The sequence below is a fragment of the Rhamphochromis sp. 'chilingali' genome (genome assembly GCF_963969265.1).
Source record: "Rhamphochromis sp. 'chilingali' genome assembly, chromosome: 22".
Taxonomy (NCBI): domain Eukaryota; kingdom Metazoa; phylum Chordata; class Actinopteri; order Cichliformes; family Cichlidae; genus Rhamphochromis; species Rhamphochromis sp. 'chilingali'.
Genome location: NC_137950.1, coordinates 27,893,367 through 27,918,876, shown reverse-complemented (window position 1 = coordinate 27,918,876; position 25,510 = coordinate 27,893,367). Strand labels below are relative to the sequence as shown.

The 25,510-nt window shown below is 42.7% G+C and overlaps 1 protein-coding gene across 2 annotated transcripts; it reads left to right on the top strand.

Moving 5' to 3' along the window:
- Positions 1-17,517: 17,517 nt before the first annotated feature.
- LOC308390588 (galanin receptor 2a) lies at positions 17,518-24,263 on the top strand. Of its 2 annotated transcripts, none has more exons than XM_080872766.1 (2): positions 17,518-18,200; positions 21,295-24,263. In XM_080872766.1, exons 1-2 carry the CDS (start codon positions 17,902-17,904, stop codon positions 21,929-21,931), a joined length of 936 nt encoding a protein of 311 aa, XP_080728892.1. In that variant the 5' UTR covers positions 17,518-17,901; the 3' UTR covers positions 21,932-24,263. The 2 variants fall into 2 exon arrangements, with proteins under 2 accessions (XP_080728892.1, XP_080728891.1); XM_080872765.1 differs by having other exon boundaries at positions 17,518-18,242.
- Positions 24,264-25,510: the final 1,247 nt, after the last annotated feature.

The window sequence follows — 25,510 nt, the reverse complement described above, 5'->3', positions numbered from 1 at the left end:
AGGTGACCCAGGAGTTTTTTTTTTTTTTTCTCTCTCTTCCCCCCCCTTCTCACCGTCTCTTCTCCCCTTTGGTTTTCTTTCTTTCTCTCCCCCTCTCTCTCTCATTCATTCCCCCTGTCCTATTTATTAAAAAAAAAAAAAATGACAAAGGATGAACTGAAGCTCTGCCATCACGTAATGTCGCATACTGCTGTTTCTGATGTCATTTAAAAAAAAAAAAAAAAAAAAAAAAAAAAAGATGATGTCATCCAACAGCTCCATCCAGCATCACTGCTCATGTCACCATCTCACTGAAGCCGTCGTCCATTATTCACACCATCATAGGCTGTTAATTGAATTCTCCCATAGATTTCTTGAGCACCACTTCTCTCTTTTATAATATCTCTCCTGAGATCCAGAAACAGCCCTGTGGTCACATACTTTTAGAGTCGGTCAACAGTCAGATGATAACGTTTATGAAGCGATTTGAGCTGTTGTGCAGAATGTTTTTATTTTGAACCTGTGTATCCTGAACTGATCCCGCTGAATGGATCACTCGGAGAGTAAAAGATGGATCTGAAAGGAATTCTAGCAGCTCTTTATTCCCAGAACGTGATGTTTATCTGCAGTCATTCCCAAAAGAAAACAGGCATGAGGAAACCCCTTTTTAACACTTTGTGACTGTTTGTTTCTTGCACCGTGTCAGAGTGCAGACACAGGCTGACTTAACTCTTCAAGCTGCTGTTTCAGTCCTCAGCTTTACACACTATGTCTTTGGATTGTCATGAAATAATTTGAATGCAATTACTAAAAATAAATCAGTTGACTGAGATAAAACCAGGGCAGCACAGTGGTGCGGTGGTTACCGCTGTTGCCTCACAGCTGAGGCCTCTCTGTCGAGCCTGCATGTTCTCCCTGTACCTTGATGGCTTCTCTCTGGGTACTTCAGCTTCCTCCCACAGGGGTTAATGTAACATGTAACCCATGCATGTAGGTGTGAATGTGAGCGTAAATGGTTTTGACCTCCCTCCAGCCACCTGTGACCCTGAACTGGATTGAAAAGTAGGTAAAATGTTTGGAATGATGAAGTAAAACTAAAACATTGACGCCAAAAACACAAAAACTGATATTGAACACCTACAGTAAAAACATCCTGTTAGTGCCCCCAGTTTTGGCTTGCTAATCTAGTTTGAGGTGGCTTTGGTGCTGCGATGTCAAATATGTGACCCAGGGGCCAAAACCAGCCTCCCAGAGGATACAGTTGGGCCCTCATGATGACAAAATAAAAAACTGACACATACTGGCTGAATATCAAAATTGAGCTGTTCTCTTATTTTTTATTTATTTTTTATTTTGTTTTTATGCAATAACTTTACTGGTCTGACCCGTCTGAGATCCAACTGAGATGTCTGCATACATGATCGTGGTTCTTTCCCCTGGCAAACACCACCGATGCTCAAATAACAATTAACTGGAATAACAACATCAAAAACCTGAAATGTTTTTAAACCATAAAAGCTAAAAAGAGAAATCAAAAAGTAATAAAGAATTTTTTTTATCTAATTGTGGCATGGGGAGTCACAAACGAAAAAATGATGACAGTCCAGTCTGCAGTCACAAATCTGGCTCTGCTTTTGAAACCGGGGAAAACTACAGGTGTGTGTGTTTGTGTGTGTTCTGCTTGTGTCACTTTGTCTTCTGTTTTGGGGCTCTTATAAAGGCAGATACTACAGGAGCACACATAATGCTTTTAGGTCAGGCGGCCCTGAAACAGTTAGAGGCATCGTTCATCGACAGGCTGCACAGCTGGAGCTCCGCTTTTAAGTGCTTTCACATATCTCTCTTTCTCTCTGTGCTCACTCGTGAATCTCCTCACTGCAGCGATTGCATCTTTAAGGAAGGGAAACTGACCGCCTCACCGTAGGAAGGACATTAAACGCAACAGGAAGACAAAAGGACAACATGGGGTCAGACTGAGATTAGGGCCCAAACCAGGTGTATTACTGCGCTGTTTACTAAATAGTGAGATCTAATCTCTCGGCCCTCACGTTCCGCTGTCTGTTTGAGGGTAAACACCACCATGTGGCTCTGCGGCATGGATACAGAAATGACTGAATCAGGACTACTGTAACAACAAACCAACATTAGAGCGCTCATTGGTCGATATGAAAAATGCCGCAGTCCTCACTGGGTCAATCTATCATCGCAGGTCATTATGGAGCAATCCAAACAGTTCAGTACCCGATGTTTGGGTGTTTTTACACCACCAGTCTTGGACTCACAGATGTGTATGCGCCGAGTTCCCTGGTTGCATGCAAAATGACATAACATTGACAGCACATGCTCTTGTATTGCGCTCGTGTGTTTTTCACTGAAGTCGATTACGCTCATTTTCCATGCTGCTCATCCCTGTGATGTTTTATCCACCTAATTTGCCTGATTATAAAGGCTTGTTTAATGTATTTAATCAGTGACTTATGAGGCTTGTTTAATGTATTTAATCAGTGACTTAAAATAAGTCTGATTCCACTTTGGGACACTCGTTTGGTAGCTTTGAAGTGAAAAGCTTCTTTCTTTCCCGAGTGCACCTTACTGAACAAGTGCCAGTGGGCAGTGTATTAGAGACATTAGAGAACAAACATGACATAAACACATAATAATGCTCCAAGTGATTTACTGCACCTAGGAAAGAGTGTGCATTTCATTAGGGCTGTTTGCTCATTGCGCTGCTTAAATTTTCCTTTGGTCAAATAGAAAGGGGGCCATGTGTGGAGTGGCATTAGGATCCTGGATTCCTCTCTGTTGTAACTTTGCTTGGAGGAAAAAAAATACTCAGAGCCTCCAGGTGGACAAACATGAGTACAATCTCTTTGTGAAACAGCGGGACCAAGCAGCAGGGTTGGAAAAGGAGGCTCCCGTTTTACCTGACCTCCTTGTCGGAATGATTAGCTCTAGAGAGGAAAAAATGGAAAAATGCTGCAATGAAAATTTAAAAAATGTATCTTCTCACAAAGATCGTTTGTGAAAAGGACAGTGATTGAGCTGCCATTCGGTTGGGGATGTGCAGCTGGAACATTGTTGTCTTCGTTCAAAAGCTGGACTTAATTTAGCTGCCGTAACTCGGCTTTATGAGCCGACATTGATGTGAATCCCAATGCTGAAGTCAGATTAGGATATCACCGGCATGTGTGCAAACATGGACAATTTAAACCTGGGAGAGGAGCAGAAAGCCCTGAGCACAGAACAGAGCAGGCATGAGTGACTACAGATATGACATTTATCAGCACAGAAACAGCAAGAACGGAAGCGCTGGGGTTGCAAAGTGGCTTCAAAGACCTTTTATTTCTAGGAACATCTGTTCTAAAGTGAAGACTCTCAATATTTGAGAGGAACCAATGATCTCAAATCAATCCATCCATCATCTTCCACTTCTCCAAAGTTGGGTCATAGTGGCAGCTGGCTAAACAGGGCAGTCCAGATGTATTTTTCCCAATCAACACGTTCCAGTTTCTTCTGCGGATTGCCAAAGCCAAACGTGGTATAAAATGTTGCTGGAAAACTTCTAAACTTGTTGAAATTCATCGAGTGATGGATCTTTATCAAATCTTTTTAAATATAAACCTTCATGGTGAAAGGCAGATTATAAGCAGGTTCATCCCAATACTCGTGCTACTGTGTGGCTAAAAATGATATTCAAAAATAAAAAATGACGTTTATAAAAAAGAAATTACAAAAACGAAAAAAATGTTACCATTAATTTCAAAATTTGATTTTGTCAAACACCACTTACACTTATTCTAAATTAAGAATTATCCAAGTATTACAGAAATTCATGTCCGGTCTGCTTCTTTAAAGAGCACTTTCTCTTTCCTGTCCCCTATTCCCTGTCTTTTTTTCCCTCCACATGTAGGAAATCATGGTGAACAGGTTCTGCAGCAGACTAAGCACAATTAGGGGGGCTTGCATTCCTCTCGTTTTTCTATAAATACCCTGCACATTTCCTCTCTGTGATTCTCATTAAACCAGTGGAAAATCTGCCTGCTTCGCGTGGTACTGAGAGCCTCTTTTAGCTCTCGTGGCCTCTGAAACGGGACATACGGAGTGGCAGTGCCGGTGGGGGCACCCAGCCATGTGCGGAGGATAATTGAGTCCTTATAGGCAGAATTGGAGCTAGAGGAGTGTAAAAGAAAATATAGCTATGTGTTTTACCTGCTGCGTGTGGGCTTTTCACATCAAATAATGATGCTGAATGGCCGGGCTTCGACTTCTGAGTTCACTGAGTTCATGAGCACTGGAAGAGTGTGAAACCAGGGTTCTCTAAAGGCCAGGCCATGTCCGTCAAGTCAAGACAAAAGGTGCTCGTGTTAAAGTGACAAAGCCCTCTAGTGGCCACCTTAACTGCTACAAATGCTGAATGCGTCGGTAAAAAAAAAAAAAACACTGGCCTTTAAGAAAATATTAAACTTTAGCAAAACATCAGACATTAAATCTGGGGAAAACGAGGACGCAGGATACATCAGCCATTGTGCAAATGTACAGTTTATAAGGTTGAGCAAACCTGCAGTCAGCTGAGACTGAAGAAGTCACCTGGATGAGTGACGAAACGTTCCTCCCGCGAAACGTTCCTCCCGCTAAAAACGCTACATCCAGATGAACAGAATCAACCTTTTGTGATTTACTCACCTGGATGATTGAGCATGTATTAACAGAACTTTTGGCTTGAACTCAAGCGTGTCAAAGTGTCATGGGTTTCCACAGTCAAGCAGCACCTAGAAGTGTAGTGTAGTGAATCATATCAGACTGAACTGTAAAATTTCCGTATAAAAGTGGGAACCTTTCAACTAAAAAATGACGCCAACCTAAAAGAGACAAAAACTGCAGTTCGTTTAATGGACACTTGAGGGTGACTCCAAAAGCGAGTAAATTGTGACTGGTTCCCATGATGAAATGTGAAACTTTGCAGCATTAAAAGAAACAGAACCTTATGGTAGGCAGATTTTTAATAACTCCTTCTGGAGATACACTATTAAGCTAAAGTTAGATACAGAGCCATTGTGACCTTCATGTGTCCCAAGACAGATAGGATGCCTGGGTCGTTGACCCAGGGTTTTTGAGTTTGTTATATTATTTATACTTTCTAGTCTTTGCTTTCTTTGAGTTCTGTCTTGTGGTTTATGTCTCTGTCTTCTCTAGCTGCTCTGTCTCCCCTGTCAGCTGTATCCCCTTGTCTAGTTCGCGTCTCTGTGTATCCTTAGTTGCTATATCCCCGTGTCCAGTCAGTGTCTGTGTCTGCCCTGGTCCCACGTCTCTGTTCCCTCTGTAGTGCCTGTCTGTGTCTTTAGTTCAGTCTGTGTCATGTTTCCTGTTTTATTTTGAAGGTCCTTGTCTGAGGTTAATGTATCTGGTTTTGCTTCCCCTTGTCTCGTTAGGCCTGATTTGCCCCAGCTGTGTTTCCCTCCTGTTACCCATTCCCTGATTGCTCCCTCTGTGTATTTGAGCCCTGTGTTTCTTTGTGTCTGGGTCGCGATCTACCGTTTACCGAGCTGTGTGTTCTGTCAGTCCGCCGGTGTTAGTTTATTTTGATTTTTTCCAGTTATGTTATGTTTGAGTTCAGCATTAAAGCTGTTTCAGTTTACGTTTGTCTCTGGAGTCTGCACACAGCCGTCACTTAACAGAATCCAACAAACACTAACCTTGAGCCTCCAAAAACACGGCATGCAAAACCAAAGGGTGACATCATGCGTACCAGTTGACCCAAAGTGGAAAAGGTAGCACTTCTGCAGAAATGTAAGGATTGTTTTAGGCCAATTAAACCCAACAGAATTGCATTTCACCCAACCTGATGATCTGTTGGTTTGATCTCAGCAGCTTTAGGCAGTCACTTGAAGGCAGAAATTAACCATGAAAGTGTCCCATTAGGAACCAGACATTAGGTAATGAGGTGAAGTAAAACTAGTGCATTTAAAGCAGAAGGGCAAAGGTGCCGTAACCAAAGGAAGTGATGAGACTACCGGATTTCTTTTCTTAATGGTGCCCTCTGAAGACTGGAGTCCAACTTTATCTGGTAAATGCTGTTGTACGTCTTGTTTTACGTAACATTCAGACGTAGCAGAACATGCATCATAAAATGTTTCTGGCAAAGACATGATAGTTTCTTTTGTTATTCTCTTCTATCAGAACAAAACATAAAATCTGTCGTAAAGTCAGAGGTCCACTCTGTACACTCGGTACACTCAGTGTGTGGGAGCTCTCTTAAAACACAGTGTTCTCTGTCACTTTTCAATTACAAGGAATTCATAAGCTGGAAACAGTTTTATGGTCCAAGCAGCGGAAATGCTTGACTCGAGTCAGTCTCTTCCCTCAATCTGGAGCCATATGGACACAATAATAAATGCATACAAGCAAACACTTGATAGCACATCATCAAACTCAAGTGTATCATAAACCCTTGGACATGAGGCGATAATAATGAGATGAGGAGAGGCTGATCGATCTGCCCCGGTGATATGAGGTTCAGCGCATGCTACTCTGACGTCAAAAGAAAACAGAGCTGGGTTTCTGCAGGTCCTGTGGTTTCGGTACTTGAAAGGGATGGTGCAGAGTCCACACGAAATCCCCTCTGAGAAAATGTGCTCCTGCTCCTTCAGTTCTGGCTGTCCTCTGTGTAGCAGCGCTGAACTTTTTCAAACCTGATTCCACACCCATGGGAAGGGTTTTGTTATGATAATAGGCACACAGCACTTGTGTGAATGAAGAGTTTAATGTAGAGGCCTGTAGACCGAGAAAATACCGTACGCACGCTACTTTTGAAAAGTCGCTGTGTACGAAAAAGGATGTTTTCATTAATTGCACCATAAATAGTTTGGTTGAGATCTTTTAGAAGATAATTTACTTAAATTAATTGTATAATTAGGACATGATTTTTGGCTCCAAGTTCACGTTATGTCTGCTGAATTTCCTGAACTGTGTCCTACAGTTGTCCAGAGAGGTCTCGTGGACTATGGACCGTTTTCTCATCAGGCTCCTTTGGCTTACGTTTCCAAATCTGTCCTTTGAACTCATATTTATCGCTTGATCGGCACGCCTCTGTGTGCTGCAGGTGTTGCTAGAGCTTTAACTTCTTCAGACTTTCTCCTCACACCTCAAAAGTAGCTGGATTTGTTCCAGAAATCTCTCACGGCTTTCTTTGAACTCAGGTAGCCAAAGGGCTTCCGTGCAGTCACGTTTCTTGAATCAACTCGGCTTCCAAGTGTCCCTTTGCTTCCTGAACCCTCTAAATCAATGAACCCACACACCAGCTCATCTCATTGTGCTGGTAATGGTGGGCACACCTGCGGTCATGTCATAGGAACTTGGAAAGGCTCATTCGCACGACACCATGCGCTCCTAGTTCAGTGTTTCTACTCGCTTTTGCCACACACACACACACACTCACAGCACAGACTTTCGTGAGTTTCTGAGGAGACTTGGCAAAAAGTCCCTGATGTTGTAATTGCACCAAAAGGCAAGGAAACGTACTTCCAGGTGGCCCGAATATCACCCAAAGCTCTACGCCTTAAGCAGGGGGTGAAGAAAGAAGCAGCATATTGTGGTCGGATGTGTCTGTATTTTTCTTAGTTCTGCAGAGGAAATTCGTGTAGAGTAATGGCGTGCAAAATGAACAAAGACCCACAGTTCTGTTTATGTAAAGAGCAATCATCACTTGATGTCAATGTGTGGCTATTTCTATACATTTATACTGATTACTGCCAGAAACTTCAAGGTCAAACTGACCATCAGACTTTGAACATGTCGTGGGGGTTTTTTTGGCAGGCAGGCTGTTCAGAAACTGCTGATCTACAGTTTACAGGCAATAGTCTACAAAAGAGAAAATACCCAGTGAGCACCAGTTTTCTGGGTGAAAATGCCTTCTTTGTGTCAGAGGTCAAAGGAGAATGCATGGTAGTGAGAAGAGCATGTCTGAACACACAACATGTCGATCCTTGAAGCAGATGGGCTACAGCAGCAGCTGGGTGAGACGCCTGTCCACAAAGAACAGGAAAGTGAAGCTAGAGTTTATGCACTGTCACCAAACTGGACAACAGAAGATTAAACCCATCTTCTGATGACTGCTTCCAGTAAGATAATTTACCATGTCATGAAGGTCAAATCATCTCAAACAGGTTTCTTGAATATGATGAGTTCACTCCACAGTCACCAGATCTCATTTTTGGACGTGCAGCTGACAAATATGAGGAAATTGCATGATGGTGTCATGGACAACAAGTTTTGAGGCAGCACAAAGAAGTAAGGCAGTTCTGAAGGTGGCTATGGAGTTAGGCTGGGCATCTTCTAATCAAAAGGTTGGCGGTTTGATCCCTGGCTGCTTGTCTGCATGCCAACGTATCTTTGGGCAAGATACTAAACTCCACTTGAGGCACTTACCAGATGGTGAATGCGACATAAAGCTCTTTGAGTGTTCGAGTAGAAAAACCTGATGTAAGAAGCAGGCAAATGTGCTAGTTAGGTGTAACTACCAAAGTGGCTCGGGAGTGTGCTCATGTTTCACTGTGGTGGTAATAATGGACAGAGGACAACCCGCGTCCTCATGAGGTATTTTAGATTTCATGGTCCTCAGATGATATATTAATTGAGAACCGGAAATTTTTGTTCAAATCTAAAGGTTATTGTATTTGTATGAAATGGTGAAATGACAAAAGTCAGTGAACATTGATGGCAATCCATCCAGCAGTTGTTGTTGGCTTATCCTTGGTGTTCATAAAGGACAGCGGTGCTACTAAATTATAAGATAGTCCCTCAGAGTTCCTGGTCCTAAAATATTGTAATTTAGGAGGAAAGTTTATTTGTTGTTGTCGTTTTCATTTCATGGAAATCCATCAAGTAGATTTTGAAACTTTTTGCAGTATACTTAAAAAACGAAACCTTCTTGTGATTCAGGAGTCTCACATCATCGTTATTCACCCTCTGTAGACCGTGAAGATCAACTGAAGTGATCAACAGTCTCATACAGACAACTTTACTGACTCCTCACTACTGTGCAGATGTAGGAGCGCTGTTGGTAATGCAGATTCTTGCAGCTGTAGAGTGACTTTATTTTCCAGGTGTGGAGTCGAGCTGCTGAGTGCTTGACACCAGACTGCCCGGCCAGACAGAGTCCACTGGCGGACGAAGCTGCTACCGCTCCTTTTTATGAGTCTCCACCGCCGTCCCGCTCCAGTTTGGCACAATCGGTTTTGGTATATTGTTACCAACTGCGTGTGTGTGTAACACATGTGTATACTGCAATATGTAAGTAGCAGAAAAGAAAAACGTCTCTTTTGTCTTACAAATTGCAACTTTTTACTGAGATGACAGTTGGCTGACTTTAAACACCGTGGGACTCGGAAGTTGAGTCATTTAAATTGTTTTTGAATGATTCCTTCATAATGTGTGGCCCAATGATTGGTTTCTTATTTTTTAGAGACGTTGTTTGCGATCAGTTCAGTTGATGCAGGCCTTGTTTGTGATCCTGGAGACGTTCAAAATGAGAGGAAAAAGTGACATCATGGCTCGTACCATACGTCAGTTTGTGGTAAGACATGTTTTTCAGTAGTCACAGAAGCCTGAGTCGCGTGTGCCTGCCTCCTTTGTGAATCATCTGTATTTGACAATGTTCACTTTCTGTTTAACAGTTTTTGTTTTGGTGGAGGATTTTAGTTGATTTTGTGGCAGCGTTTTTTCGGGGGCGGTTTTTTGGTTTTGTTTTGTGTTTTTTCCACTTGTACCAGATCTTGTGGTTTTCACATGACGAAAGTCCGTAAAGCACCATATTCTTTTCCGGAACCAAGGAGCACAATCGGCCAATGGGTCCTTGAGTTTCCACCGCATAACAACAATGTTTCAATTTGTCTAATCGGGGGTATTTAGGCTAAGTAAACTATCACTCTTCAGGATTTCGTCTGTAGCCGCAGCCCAGTCATGCAGACGTCTTATTCAAACCATTTGTGTGCGGCCGAGAGTGGGAGTGGGGAGGGCAGCCAGTGGAGATGACAGGGAGATTGGATAACTCAGGGAGAAAGTCTGGGATGCAGAGAGTGAGAGGTCTTGGCAAGAAGCTGGAAACCACACGCAACTTGCGTGATTGTGGTTCTCTCACAGCCTTCTCGGCTTTTCCCTCTTTACTTCCTCTCGCAGCTTTCTGAAGCACCTGCATGCTTTGAACTTTGTGACCTTTGAACTCAACTCAAGTTCTGATCTTATTTAATCCCACCGGAAAAGTGTGTTGTGTGAGTAGGTGGACAGGGATGGATTGTTTGTTTTTTGGCCTTAGCCCAGTATATTAGAGTTGCAGTAAATGACTGTGAGGATTGAAGTGACGTCTTTAAGGATGTTTGCAGTCGTATTGTGTGAGTCAAGTAACCTCTTCTGAGTGCACATGGAATAAGAACTAATGATATTATTATACAGACACACAATATTAGCACAATAACAACCCGACCTGAAAGATGACAGGGCCAAAGAGGGGTGATGGATTTAACCTAAAGATCAATTCAGCATTTTTTAAGGCAACAGTGCCATGGGGGTTGGCACTGTTGTCTCACAGCAATAAGGTCCCGGGTCAGGCCTCTCTGCGTGCAGTTTGCATGCTCTCCTGAGTTTTCTCAGGTACCCCAGCTTCCTCCTACAGTCTACAAACATGCAGTTAGTGGGGTTAAGTTAATTGGTGATTCTAAATTATCCATCGGTGTGAATGGTTGTCTGCTTCTTAGCCGTACAACAGACTGGCGACCTGTCCAGGGTGTAACCTGTCTTTCATCCCGTGGCATCAAGCATGGGCTCCAGCCTCACAGCGACACTGAATTGGACAAGCAAGCAAGCATGTCCTGCTCTACTATGTAAATCTAGGTTTAGTCCATTGTTAGGTGGAATGAAAAACATCCAACCTGCTGAGCCTTTGCTGTTGGCTTCCTCAGTGCTATCTTAGCTCTGCTGCTAACTAGAATTCTGTCACAGATACTCTAAAAGATCCAAATATCCGATCAGTGCATCCCTAGTTTTAACCCTTGTAGTGTTGTACTGGATAATAAGGAGTGTTGCATCTTGGACATCCCAAGATGATGAAGATGGAAACATGAAAATTGAGAGTAGTCGAGAGACGATCAGCACGGCCCTCTTACCACACCTGGTGTTCGTATACCGCTTTCTCGTTTCCTGATATTTTACAGTGCAAGCCATATTTATTGAGTATACTTTTTTTTTTTTTACCTCCCTGAGCTTGCCCACAGACATTCATTAATAGATGACGCTCTCCTTCTTTCTTGATGACATCACCTGTCTCGTGTCTGACTGTAATCATGCAGTTTAGCACACTGGGTGGGTTTTCATCCAGCTTTTAGTGGAATTTTAAAATAATCAAATTCTTTCCAGCTTCCATCCACTGCTGCTTAATAATCTTTGAATCCTGGTTTGTCAAGATGGTGCTGACTCCGCACTGAGCTGCTCAAGAAGAAGAGGATCCAACGAGATGACGCCCTGCAGCGTGGCGTTTCTGATACTTGTGAGTGCAGATTCAAACAGACCCAGCATCCACCATTAAAGCTGCAGAATACAATACGCGACGGTGCAAATAGCCACACAATCACCAGCTCTACCTTTCCTTCATGACGTCATGGCACCGCTTACCTTACCCAACTCCTCCATCTCAGTTTCCTGCATCGATTTAGGATCATAACTGGCCTCATAAAAGTTTGAGAAGGGACGTGAGAGCCAAAATCCAGACTGAGCCAGCAAGTTTTAATGGTACAGGTTTATAATGAAACACTCCTTTAGCCTCTCTCCCAAAGCGCTGACGTTATCCACTGGACACACGCGCGTATTAAAAGCGCACGCTATTTATAAAGTGTGGGACTATCGGCGAGGCAGCTTGGTGTGTGTGTTTTGGTGTGCATGTGTGTGTGCTCTAAAATGACCATTAGCAGGTTTATCAGCCTCTGTTACTCTGCGGAGTTTTGTCATGAGTGGAGCCCTGTGTTGTTGGAAAGAGCAGATGTTTTGAGGTCACTGCTTCTCGATCCGCCTCACTGCAAGTGTTGACACTTGTGGGCTGGAGTCGTTCTTAATGAGGGAATCATGATGTGTGGGTTGTGGCCCGCAGGAACACTCAGAACAAGCGTCATGATCATTCCTGATGAGCTTTAACACCACCCTGCAGACCCCAAATCAATCCGGTCTCCTAGTTTTAAGCACTGATGACATTTTCGCTTCCACAGAGGAGTTTCTATAACTCATTATCCCCAGCAGATGCCCTGCATCAGGTAATGGTGCATTCAGTATGTACATGTTGGTCAGAGCCCATTGCCTCCACCTGCTGCTCCTCTAATGGTTTCTTCTGATTAAAGTTCAAATATTCCCATGTGTGGTCACTACCACTCTGCAGCGTCTGGTCACCAGCCTCGCCCAGCAGGCAGCTTTTTAACATTCCTGCACCGCCCAGCCAATGAGCACAGACCAGTGATGTCATTTCCTACCCGGTGGGTTCCTGCTGTTTGGTGGTGGCAGCAGAAAGCGTCGGAAGCATGACTCAGGTTAATCTTGATCTGCCTAAGAGTCACCTCCTGCAAAGAGGACTGAGCAGAAAAGTCGGGGCAAAGCTCCCCAGCTGACTCGCCAGTGTTTCCCAGAGCCTAAAAACACTCGCTGATGAATTATGTTGGATGCACGCAATGCTTCAACAGCTGCGAGTCGGCCCTTCACTTTAATCTTGTATAATTTCTTACGCTTCATCGGCTTTGACTAAACGCTCTCAGGAGAACGTCATGCGAAGGCGAGGCCGTCATTTGTCAGTTGTAACTTTTATCACTACCCAGCAGGACTGACACATGGAAAACCCAAACGACTTAATGCATCACAGAAGCTTAAAGGGCCCCGGCTTCTGGGGGATGCTGAGATCGGAGTAAACACGAAGCACCATCTGTAACTCCTCTGGTGCAACATCCACTGATGAAATCAGCAAGCGTGTGTGTGCAACAGGCTGCAGCAGCAACCCGGTCACTGCAGTCACTCGAGCTGCTGCTGACATCTGCTGGTAAAGGGGCAAAGTCGGCAGGAGAAGTTAAATAACAGTTCTCAAGTGAGAAAAAGAACATCAGTAGCATCTCCTCATCTCAGTGATATCTCCTGTTTAAATGTAGCTTTATGAGTCACAAATTTCTTAACTTTAAATGTCCTGCACACATGCGTGAGTCAGGCAGTAAAGCTGTGTTGCAGTACGAAACTTTTTTATGAGCTTTCACTTCGTTTTCATTCATATCAGATGTGCTCGTTTCTGTATGTTTATTTTTTGTAGCAACTGCATGATTTAAAGTTTAAATTAATCTTGCTCATTTGTCCCTTTAACCGAGCTTTCCTCTTTGTTTAACCCTTAAAAACACTAGGTTGGGTGGGTGCTTACACACAGAGCTGTGAGCTTGAGGATTTGGCTCACAGGGATTCCTCGTACATACACTCGCCTCATCACAAACATTGGGCATACTTAATAGGAACCACCTCTGGAACAGTGTATGACAGGAAATGTTAAAAAATGGTTAAATAAATAGACTTGTTCTTATGTAGCACTTTTTTACTCTATCTGAGCACTCAAAGCGCTTCACACAACTCGTTCATTCACCAAATAACTTTTCTGGAGTTTTATTAGTGCTATCTAACTAACATACACATTCATACTCTGATGATGCATCGGAGAGCAACCTGGGGTTAGTATCTTGCCCAAGGATATTTGGCACGTAGACTGGAGCAGACTGGGATCGAACCACCAACCTTCCAGTTAGCAGGTGCCCTGCTCGAAAAACTGATAATGTGGCCTTCAGATGCAGAGCGACCACATCAACCTCGTCCTCATCTTCTGCTTTTACATATTCAAGTTCGGTAGATACAAAGAGCAGCACGTATGCTTTGTTTGCATGTTGTCCCTGTGATTCACCCTGTGACAGGAACAAAAAGCTAGATGTTGGGCCAGGATATCTGCACAGAAGGGATCGCTCATCTCAAGAGCTCAACTTCCTGGTTACAAAAAGAGTGCTTAAAAAAGAAAAAAACAGAAATATAAAAAAACAAATGAACTCGTTCCAGCACCAAATAGTAAATTTAACCAGGTAACATTTACCATGTTGACCTGGTTGTGGTTACACACGGGTAACATAAACCACTCTGTGTGCCATTTTTTGCCCGTTTGACCTGCTACAGTGGAAAAACCTGAACCCAAATGCATATATGAGTGTTTAATTAAACCCTTGTATGTCACTTTCTGTGGAATAACTTGACAGCGTTTGTAGTCAAACAGACAAAACTGGTGGCGTAATCCTTTTTTCCTTTATTCACAGCTGCTTGCCAATTAATATATGACAGTAACAAGAAAAGCCCACAATCAAAACATCACATCATCAACCACCGGACGATCTGAAGCGAAACCCTCTGGGGGTTGTTTAGACTGGCACGACTTTGCTCGCACAGATAACGATGAGATCACGCTCAGGCTTTGTTGAACTTCCTCAAACTTCCAGGATGTTCGATGGTGGACTAACTCAGACTCCCAGAGGAGGAAACAAAAGGCCCGAGGCAGACGCTTCCTCCTGGATACTCCTGGATAAAAAAAGCAAGCGCTCTGTTAAATATAGTCAAGTGAGGCTGTTTGCACGTGTGCAGCTGCTGGATGAAGTTACCACGTCCTTTTCTGTAGGTGTGTGTGCTGGTGGGAAAATATGAGTATGAAAGGAGGTCACTCACTTAAACTCACTTTTACCTGAAGACCTCCCACTTCTCTGTTTGCTATTTTAGCCAAAGCACTAAGAGTTTGTCCTTCAGTCATGAACATCACAGGAAAAATACTCGGATTATTATATTTATACATTAAGGGTCTTAATTTATAGAAAAGTCCTAAAAACATTACTCAGCCCTCAAATCTATCTTCTAAAGATCTTTAAAAATCTGTAGACAGGCCAGATGAGATTTATATTTCTGTCTGCAGTGGTTTAAAATCTTCATGAAAAGCTTGAAGACTGATGTTCATTTTAATGATACCACTCTAGAGGCCCTGAGCAGACAGGGGGATAAATCTGACAACTTAAATGTTCAAACAGCGAGCACGCAGACACTGAGGGATATCGTTTTTGGGAGTCTATTTTTTTAAAGCTGAATGCAGCAGAGTTAACTCTCTGAAAAATGTTAAAGGCATCCCGTAGCCTTTCATCCCATATGGTAAAAGTCTGAGGTTATCACAAGGCAAACGTTTGTCCCAGTAGCACTTTTAATTGCGACATACTGGACTTATAAACAGATGCTGGGTTAACGAGAAGGAACCTTTTTTTTCTGTCTTTGCATATATTTGCTCTGTGTTAGTCACATTAATATCCACCTTAATGCACCACACCTGTGTGTTTCTTTATATTTTTGTGTAGTTGTAATCTCAGAGGGAATGGGGAACATTTCATTGCTCTATTTGTTTGTTCTTGAAGAAACAATAAATAAATAAATACAGATTTTTTTAACTGACTGACTGGAATTGAAATCCATTATTACCGCTGCCAGGGCTTTAATGTTTTTGAGGTGTTTGCATGTGAGTGAGTTTCATTCTGTCTGTAAACAGGATAGCTCGAAAAGTTTTGAATGGATTCTGATTAAACTGTGTAGAGTTCATCCACAGAGGTCTTCAAAGTCAACTTGATGATTTTATTGGTCAAAAAGTCTCATAACTTAGAAACTTTGAGTGTTACAAGTGTGCTGTGTACTGCCAACATAAAGAAAAGACTGATTGAGCTAAAGGTCAAAGTGATGATAATAAAGCTAAATAGAGCAATTTATTAAAACTGTTCTTACTGCCTTGGTTCGTATTGGCAGCAGAGAAAATGTGACTATTTAGAAAAAAAACAAAATCTCCCTGTGAGGCCAACATATTTAGAAGTAACCATACAGACTCGATCAGTAACACACGAGTACACACAGCAAAATAAAATATACAAATATTCACGAGGCAAACAGGGGAATATAAAAACAACATTATACGCTTCAGAGCAAAGTCTTGAGTTCTCTTCGGCCAACTCGGGCAATCCAGTAATGTTCAGACAGAACACAGCAGTCTCCGGGACCTTAGATACACTTAATCGTGCAGACCAATCAAATCCTTATTTGATTTACAGCTGAGTCAGAGAGGAGGGAGCTGCTAATATGAGCTTTAGGGAAGGAATCAAAGGAGCTTGCAAAGAAAAGCGTCTGGACTTCTTTAAGTTGCTTGAAGACGTTTCACCTCTCATCCGAGAAGCTTCTTCAGTTCTAAGGTCAAATGGTGGAGAGTCCCAGATATAAACCTAGTGGGAGTTTCCCCCCACAGAGGGACAAAAGGACCCCCTGATGATCCTCTAATCGCCTGAGCCAAGGTGGGAAACTGGGCGTGGGTCCCAATCAGCCAGAGTTTCGGGTGTGTTCATTGTGAAACCTGGCCCCACCTTATCATGCGAATTCCTGAGGTCAGATGGCCCAGGATGTGAGTGGGCGTTAAGGCGTCTGGGAAGGGATCTCAAAACTGGATTATAGATGGCAGAGAGTTGGTGTCGTAAACCCCCGCCTCTGTTCAAAGATGGTCGCTCACAGTGGACATAGAGGGCTTCTTTCACTCCTCTTTCAAACCATCTGTCCTCTTTAGGGAAGGAGCGCTTTTATTTTTCATATATAAAATCATGGCAGCACAGGGACAAGCTCTAAGAGGCAAGACCCCAGGCTGTGTAAAGATAACCCTGAGACATCACAGCAGGCAGGGCATACATGGAACACCAAGAAGCTGTCATAGTAGAAACATCTGTGCTGAGTATGGCCTGGAAGTCTTGAGGTCAAAATGGGAAACGCCTCCTAGGCTAGGATAATGACCGAGCTAAGATCCTGTGGGACTTCCAGATACAGACAGACGAAGTGGTGATGGCTAACCAACCGGACATAGTGGTGGTAGACAAACAGAGGAAGACGATCTGTGTGATCGATGTAGTGATACTGAATGACAGCAACATCAGGAAAAAGGAACAGGAGAAGCTGGAGAAGTACGAAGGGCTCAGCTGGAGAGGATGTGGAGGGTGAAGGTAACAGTGGTCCCAGTGGTAATCAGAGCACTACTCGCAGTGGCACCCAGGCTGGGCGAGTGGCTCCATCAGATCCCATGAACAACGTCTGAGATCTCTGTCCAGAAGAGCGCAGTCCTAGGAACATCTAAGATACTGCGCAGGACCCTCAAGCTCCCAGGCCTCTGGTAGAGGACCTGATCTTGAAGGACAGACCGTCTGCAGGGGTGAGAGGGGAATTAGAAAAAAAAATCTTATATATTTATATATTCCCCATTAACGCCACTGCTTTGACAGACAAGCACAAACAGAATACTGAGAAGGGAAATTCAAACAAAACTTCAAACAGAACAAACACGACTGATAGAAATACGTAAACTTCACTGCAGTGTTTCAGAATTCCCACAGGGGGGCGTGCTGGTCGAATGGTAACAACGCGGAGGTTTTACAGGATCAACAGGTGACCGATCATGTACAATATTCCAGCAGAAGCAGTGAAAGTATCTCCGGCTGTTCACTCAGGTGTCAGGAAACCAAATCAGACTTTTGCTCACTGGCTGAATGCGTTTCTTTGTAAAACTCACTGAATTCTCGTGGCTTCTGTTTCTGTGTTGACCCTGTCACACCTGGACAGGTCCCACCTTTCTTCCTCGGTGGTGTGAAAGTGGCGTATGTGTCACTCGGGGTTTGGTAAATGTTTGGGATGCTGAGAGCCCCTCACCCTGGAGCGGGGTTCTGTGTTGCGTCTGTTTCCTGCTGGAGACGTTTGCGCGCAGAGCAGGCGCGCGATCCTCCACGAGCCTCGCCTTTAACGTTGCTGGACGCACGCGTGACAGTGTGAACGATGAATGACTCTGTGTCCAATTTCTCCACTTGGAAAGCGGAGTCTGCGCTCGTTTGCGTGGGATTCGCCGTCATCTTCCTGCTCGGCACGGTGGGGAACTCTCTGGTGCTCGCGGTCCTGTTTCGCAGCGGGCAGATGAACACCAAAACCACCAACCTGTTCATCCTCAACCTGGCCATCGCGGATCTGTGCTTCATCGTGTTCTGCGTGCCCTTCCAGGCCACTATCTACACTCTGGATGAGTGGGTGTTCGGACCTGCAGTCTGCAAAGTGGTGCACTTCATCATCTTCCTCACCATGTACGCGAGCATCTTCACCCTGACAGCCGTGTCCCTGGACAGGTGCGCGATCTCTGCAGTTTATGAGAGTTGCTCTGGCCTGTTAGCCGCTTCTGTAGCGTGTCTACTTTCAGATTACTGAAACAAAACCTAAAACACCTAAAGAACTTAACTATTATTCTTTATGTCTTTTTTATATAAAACCTCAGACAGCTTCAACCCGTCGGGCTAGGTTTCCTTTGAGCATGAGGGTGACCATTAAGTCACAATGTCCCGATTTCTAGTGGATTTCGTGCATTTTCTTTATCAATTTAAGATGAAAAATGTCTTTTATATAAATGGAAATAGACAAATTAGGCAACAGGTGATACTTCAGCAATTAATGGAATCTAATAATCGAGAGCAGCTCAGAGGATTCAGTTCTACTTTTAGATCGTTATTCTCTAAACATTCTCACACAGACATGATTTGTTCTTCCATCTTTGTTGTGTTTGCGTTATTATAGGTTTCAGCCCTGGAGTGTAATGGTTACACTGTTCTGTCTGATATCAGATCAGTTTTAAAAGACGGAACTGATCTGATATCAGATTGAGATGGAGATGAAAAACCATCTTAAATCCTCAAGTCAACAAAAAAACAGCACGTCTGCGCATGTTTTAAACTTTCTGATATTAAGACGGTGTTGAGGCAAACTTTCAATAATTGTTTCAAAAACTGTGGGTCACAATATTTTTAATTCTCATGCAGGAAAAAATCAAGGAGGTTCTCATTTCTTCTGAAATTCTCAGAAATCTGGTCAGAATAGAGCCTAGATGTTCCCAAGGTTACTGTAATTAACTGAAACTGAAGTAAAAAATAAAAATTAAAACTCGACTCTTAAAAAATGTAAACCAACTGAAAAGATTTGACTCTGGATGTCAGCAAGACTGTGAGTCAACATCTTTACAAAGTTCTGTTTTTATTGTAAGGCTTGTACTGGTTTCCTCTGATCTATGCCATCTGTACAATAATAATCAAAAAAGACCAAAACAAACATGAAACTCATAAGAACTCAACTAAAATTAAGCATTTTCAACCAATAGAAATTAAACTGAAACAAACAAATCTGCTCTGGAAACTAAATGAAAAAAAAGTCAAAATGAACTAATAATAATAAATAAAAAAAGAAAAATACAAAACTCTGTCCCAAAAAGGAGCCTGCCATGTTTCTAGTGTAGAGTACTTAAGTTTTATGAATTTAATATACTACACAGTGGAAAAGAACTCTGCTAGACAAATTTTATAACAAATCATTTTGATTTTTTAACAAGGCAAAGATGTGTTTATGTCACACCCCTTACAGCAAGCTTTATTAACATTTGTATTACAAATCCGAACATGAGCAGCGACCCGGACTCTTTAATCACTGCAGGAGCCTCAGACTGGACTGGAAACACCAGTGCTGTCAAAAAAAACTATCTTAAAAATCATAAAACAGAAAAAGACAAGTCAGAGGCAACAGGTGTACAAGACGAACCCCGTCAAACCCGCAGGCAGTCATGCTCAGCTTGCATCCTGGTATTTATCCCAACACACCCAGGTCTGGGCCTCAGGGACAGATGCAGTGTGATTGGAGTCATCCTGTTTTTAATGATTTCTCCGAGATACAGCGAGACGGATGGCACAGAAGAGAATGTTAATGGGAACATTTGTTTGTTTAAAGTCTCCAACTGAATGGTCGAGATTACAGAGAGCAGACAGCTCAGGGTACAAGTGGACAGAGGTGAGGCCGACCCTGGGCCAGACTCAGACACAAACATACGAAGCACTGATCTGATACATATGTTACAGTCACAGCTACAGAAGCACGCGAATCTGTAATCTCAGACTCTGAACTACCAGCTCAGCTCACAGTAGATTTGCTTTACGTTTTCTACTTTTATTCTAATGCTTCTTTTCTTCAAATTAGCGGCACTTTTTCTTCATCACTTTGAAATATCTCTCATTTCAAAAATTCAATTCCTGCAAACAGCACTGTGCACGTTTATAGGCACTAAAATTAAAAGAAAAAAACATTTTTTGTCTCAGAAACATCCATAACCTTTGCACGGCGCTCTATACATCCGCCTACAAAGCACGAAAAGTTTACTTACACTCGTCTTATCATATTAATTTGAGTCTGCACAACATCTGAGGATTACAAATGAAGGGAAATAAAAACTCTGAGCCAAGAAATTGAGTTAGAGTGTGCAGGGAACCAGGGGAGAGCTGATAATGATGACATTTGTCTTCATAAATTTCAGGTAGCACAAACATACAAGCAGCAAGATTTGGTTTATTTCTGTGTTCTGCACTTTGTATGAAGGTAACTGATGGATTAAAAAGTCTTTGTGTCATTATTTTTACAGGCAGCACAGTGTTCCACATGTGGCAGATATGACATAAATTACATCTTCTAGCTTTAATTATCTGGCAAGATCAGAGCCGGGCGAGGTCAAGTTCCAAAAATCAGTGTGCTCAGTGGTCATATTTAGAGTTTCTCTTTTAATAAAGATGTTTCTTAGTGAGTGATGATTATGTAGCTTTGCTAAGTGTTTGAACTGTAGGCCAACCTGGTTAACGTTAGAGGCAACATGTGGATAACATCTGGCGTAGTTTAGACTCACATCTGGTGCCAGAACCGAAACCCAGCATAGAGCCAGCTGTGGTCACACAGCAAGCTGAAGCGTCAAAGAACTGCAGTTCCTATTACGGCCACTTGAGGGTGGCTTGTTTCTGCGAGTATCAAAGTCCCTAAAAACACAATTCAACTCAAACTTTAAAGACCTTTGAACAGCCTCGAGAACTGTTGTTTAAGAGCACTTTAAAAAAGACAAGTCTGGATCCTTGGAAGCAAAATATATTTTTAAAAAACAGTTAAAATTGTATAAAGGCTTTGGCTGTTTTTATGATGTTAATGGTCGATTTTTAATGCCGTTATCAGATATGGCTCTATGATTATCATTGTATAATACAGACAGGGCTGATCATATATTTATTTATGTTGGTTAGCTTTACTGTTTCTGCTCCATCTTTATTTTTTGAGATTTCATCTTTTTCCAACGTCTTCATCACGTGTCTTCCTCTGCTCCTACAGGTATTTAGCCATTTGCTACCCGCTCCGCTCCCGAGAGATGAGGACGCCAAAGAACGCACTCACCTCCATCGGCCTCCTCTGGGCCCTGGCCTTGGTTTTCTCTGGACCGTATCTCAGCTACTTCTCACAGATGGACCTGGCTGGCACTGTTGTGTGCATTCCTACATGGGAGTCCAAACCTCGCATCATAATGGATATGTGCACGTTTGTCTTCGGCTACCTCGTTCCCGTGCTGGTGCTCGGCCTCACCTACGCCCGCACCATCCGATACCTGTGGACCAGCGTGGGCCCCTTGAAGGACATGTCCGAGTCGAGGCGGGCCAAGTGGAAAGTCTCCAAGATGATCATCATAGTCGCTGCTCTCTTCTGCCTTTGCTGGCTTCCCCATCACCTGGTAATCCTCTGCATGTGGGTGGGCCGATTCCCGCTCAACTACACCACCTATGTCCTCCGCATCCTCTCACACTTTGTGGCCTACGCCAACTCCTGTCTCAACCCCATCGTCTACGCCCTCGTGTCAAAGCATTTCCGCAAAGGCTTCAGGAAGGTGTTCAGCTGCTCGCTGAAGAGGAGGGAGGTGAATAAGGTGCATGTTCAGGCAGTGAACATGGTCAGCAGCATCGATGTGTCCAATTAAAGGTAACAGCCTCAGAGGAAGAGCCAGCCATCTACCACATGCTGAGTTCTAAACTAACAACGCTGATCACAGAAGATCAAGGTCTTCACAACAGTCTCCCGACCTCCAGGACATTTTTAGCCATCAAAGGCTGGCAGATGGCAACATTGTCTACAAATTCAGTCGAGGAGTCTGTTACATAAGACTGTTTCGCAATCTTTACATACATGTAAATTAAAATGTACTAAGTCGGATCAGTTAATTAAAGTCAAAATCAGCACGAGAGAAGACGATCTTCACGAAACTATCTTAAGGTTGAGATGTCTCAGTTAATTTAAAAATATATAACAGATACTAGCTTTGGATTAAATTGATCCAATAGATGTCTGGGCACCCTCAGTGATGCTTTCTAAGGCCAGCACTTGGTGTGATCGCCTGATTGGATCCTGGATTTGATGACGGGCGTTCCTATGAGTGAATTGATGTAGTCTGTTCGATGTGATGCCAAACCTGACTGGTGTTCCCCACTGGGACTTTTTCTGTCCATGCATTGTCCCAGAAATGATCAGTGTACTTGAATGAGTTGTTGTACATAGAGAATATTCATGGTCCCCATTGGATGAATCGGACCTTCCCTCTATCCCAGCCGGCCGGCAGGTGAAACCTTAGATGTGACCTGTAGTTTCTGTCGCTCTGGGCGTGTGAGCTTGAGAACAAAACAGTCACTGTCTTTAGCTTTTATTTCATGCTGTTTATATGCAGTAGTGGAGAAATCTGTGTATGGAAGGTTGTCTACTGACACAACCCGGCTCAAAAAGGAAAGACCAGACAAGGCAGGGACTTAGAAAATGATCATTTATCACCCAAACACGACTAAATCAAAAGAATGTGTTCATCAGGAGTGTAAAGCACACACAAAGTGTGTAGAAAGTAAGGAAAATCCCAGGAATTGTGCTGTAGATAAGACAGTCCGAGTCAGAGTCGGGACAGAGAGCCTTGAAGAAAGGAGGGAGCTTTGCTTCGCTGGGCTCAGGGAGCTAATTATCCCCCCATTAGCTCCTGCAGAACAAAGCATGGCACAAAAACCAAAACTAAGACAAGCATTTTCTGACTCGTTCTCCGGCGTCACTCTAACACCTTAGTTCACCTCAGGATTACTGCTAATCTCTTAAAAAGCTGTAATTAAATAGATAAATAATTGATTGATCGCACAAGCGAAATTACAGTGTTACAGCAGCAGCATGAAAAATAAACATAGTACAGTTTACAATAAATAAACAACATGAAGTGGCACAGGTGTGCAGTCAGAGCTTTACACTGTGAGAGTGCAAAAGCACACAGCAGTATGTTTGAGTAAAATGCAACTGAAAAATATAAAATCATTTAAATAATTAATCATTAAGGAAAATGTGCTCAGCATTAACTGAATGTGTCGCAGTCAAGTAAATTTTATTTGAATATATTCCATTAAATTCATTTTTTTTTATTTAGAAAAAACTTTAATGGAACATTTACAGTTGAAATGGGGCCGTTACGCACATTTGGGATGCGTACCTGAATTCAACATTTTGGTTTCCATATTCAAATATTTATTAGTAGTTGAAAAATAAAGGTGTAAAAACAGTTGGAAAAGGCTCAGCCTCCACGCCATCCGCCCGAAACTTGATCGAGACACTGACATTTACATATTTAAACTTGAGTCTGATTACGACACTAAATATTTTATTAGCTCCGTTAACTTCTGTTTTATGTTGTGCTTCAGTGTAGCTGCTACATTATTACATGCCAGCTGTGCCTCGTAATGCATGTTGGTGCAGGCGGGAGATCTGTGAGCGTTAAAATCATCACAAATCAGCAGAGTTTCAAACAGTTTTCAGTGCATTTGTTTTGGTTTTAGTTGTAACAGTTTCAGTCGCCGCATTAAAACAACAAAAAGTGTGTTTAATGCACTCGGTCCTGCTCTGCGTGTTTCTGTAACTGCTATTCAGCTACATACATATGTTGATTCTTACTGTATGTCATAAAGGGCAAAATATCATGAATCTACGTCTCACGCGTGGAGTGTTTCTCTCTCAGGACCGTAACAGAAGGGGTTCATTTCAGCTGTGTCTAAATGACCTGATGCTTTTATTAATATGTAACTCTGGTGTTTTGTGTGCACATGTACTCAGCATGAGGACGCTGCGCAGGAGGTCACGCAACAAGGCCCAGAGCTGTGCTAAAGACACACAAAGAACATTTTAAAGCGCGAGGCCATGTTAGCATTTCTTATTTAGTGACTTGACTTTAAAAAGCACTTTTTAAAAGTGTGTCAGCCAATTACAACAAAAAAACAGAGGGATGCATAAAAACCAAGACAAAGATAAAGCGCTGCTTATTAAATGCTTTTTTGTGGTAATAAACAATAAATAAATAACATTTTTAGATATAGGCAAGCTGTGAATCATGAAGATGTGAAATACAATAAATCGTCATTTTCATGTCACAGCTGACTCACTGAGTCAGACATCTTGTTGAAATCACACTTTTCTTTAATCTCAGGCTGCTCATCAGGTCATTATGAACAGATCGCTCATTAAAATGGCAAAAAATATTTCTGTCAGATGGTTAAAGGTCTGGTGTAAGAGCTTCTTGTTTTAATATATGTATGTAGGCTGTCAGTACGTATACTTTTACTGGTCAGCTGCTGTTTGTTGATTGTATTTAGCTGGCAGTGTACCAACAGAGAGCTGATCTGTTACTGTGAAGTGAGGCGTTCCTGGTGTTTTATATGCACAAGTGTTGCTGTGACGTACAGATCATGGTCAGAGCTGTTAAAATAACACCACTGAGCTGCATCTGAACATGTTGTTTTTGGTGTCTGTGAAAAGAGACACCTGTAAATAACTTTGTTGCTTTAAAGCACTTATTTCTGTCCATTCTGCTACTGTTGTTCAATAAAGCTCCATGAAATCATTTTGAGAAAGGAAGAAGCTTCCTCTCGTCTTCACAGCCGGCACTTAAAATATAAAAACCACCTCGTGGTCGTCCTCGACTGAGAAAGTAAAGAATCTAAGAGCGTGTGGGCAGATGCGTTTGCTGATCTGAAGCTGGACTCGAGTCAAAATGACATCAGCTGCGCTCATTTTAAAATGTGCTATAAAAATAGACTTGATTCGATTTGTGACATGGGACAGGAAAACAGCACAAGTCAAGGTCAAGGATAAACTTTTTATCACCAAGGAAACCAGACCTGAAGATGCTGAGGTCTGGTTGCTGTGGCGATGAGACCTGTCCTCTTTACCCTGAAGAGGAATGATGGTAACACACACAGACACACACACAGCTTGATTGTTAGTTTTAAAGACTCCAGGATAAGAAAAGAATCTGAGCTGTTATAACGTTGGCTGATGCTCGTTCTGAAGGTGCCGTCAGGCTGATAAATGTTCGTCTACGCTCAGCACGTGAGAGCACAGCTGTTAGCTGCCCGCTGGAGGAAGAACCGAAAACAAGGAACTAAAAGATGCTAACATGTTCCAAGAAGCTCTTTAGGCTTTAGTTCATTCTGTGTCTGAAATCAGCTGTTTCACCTCCTCAGCCATTAACCCAGCTTTCTTCTGA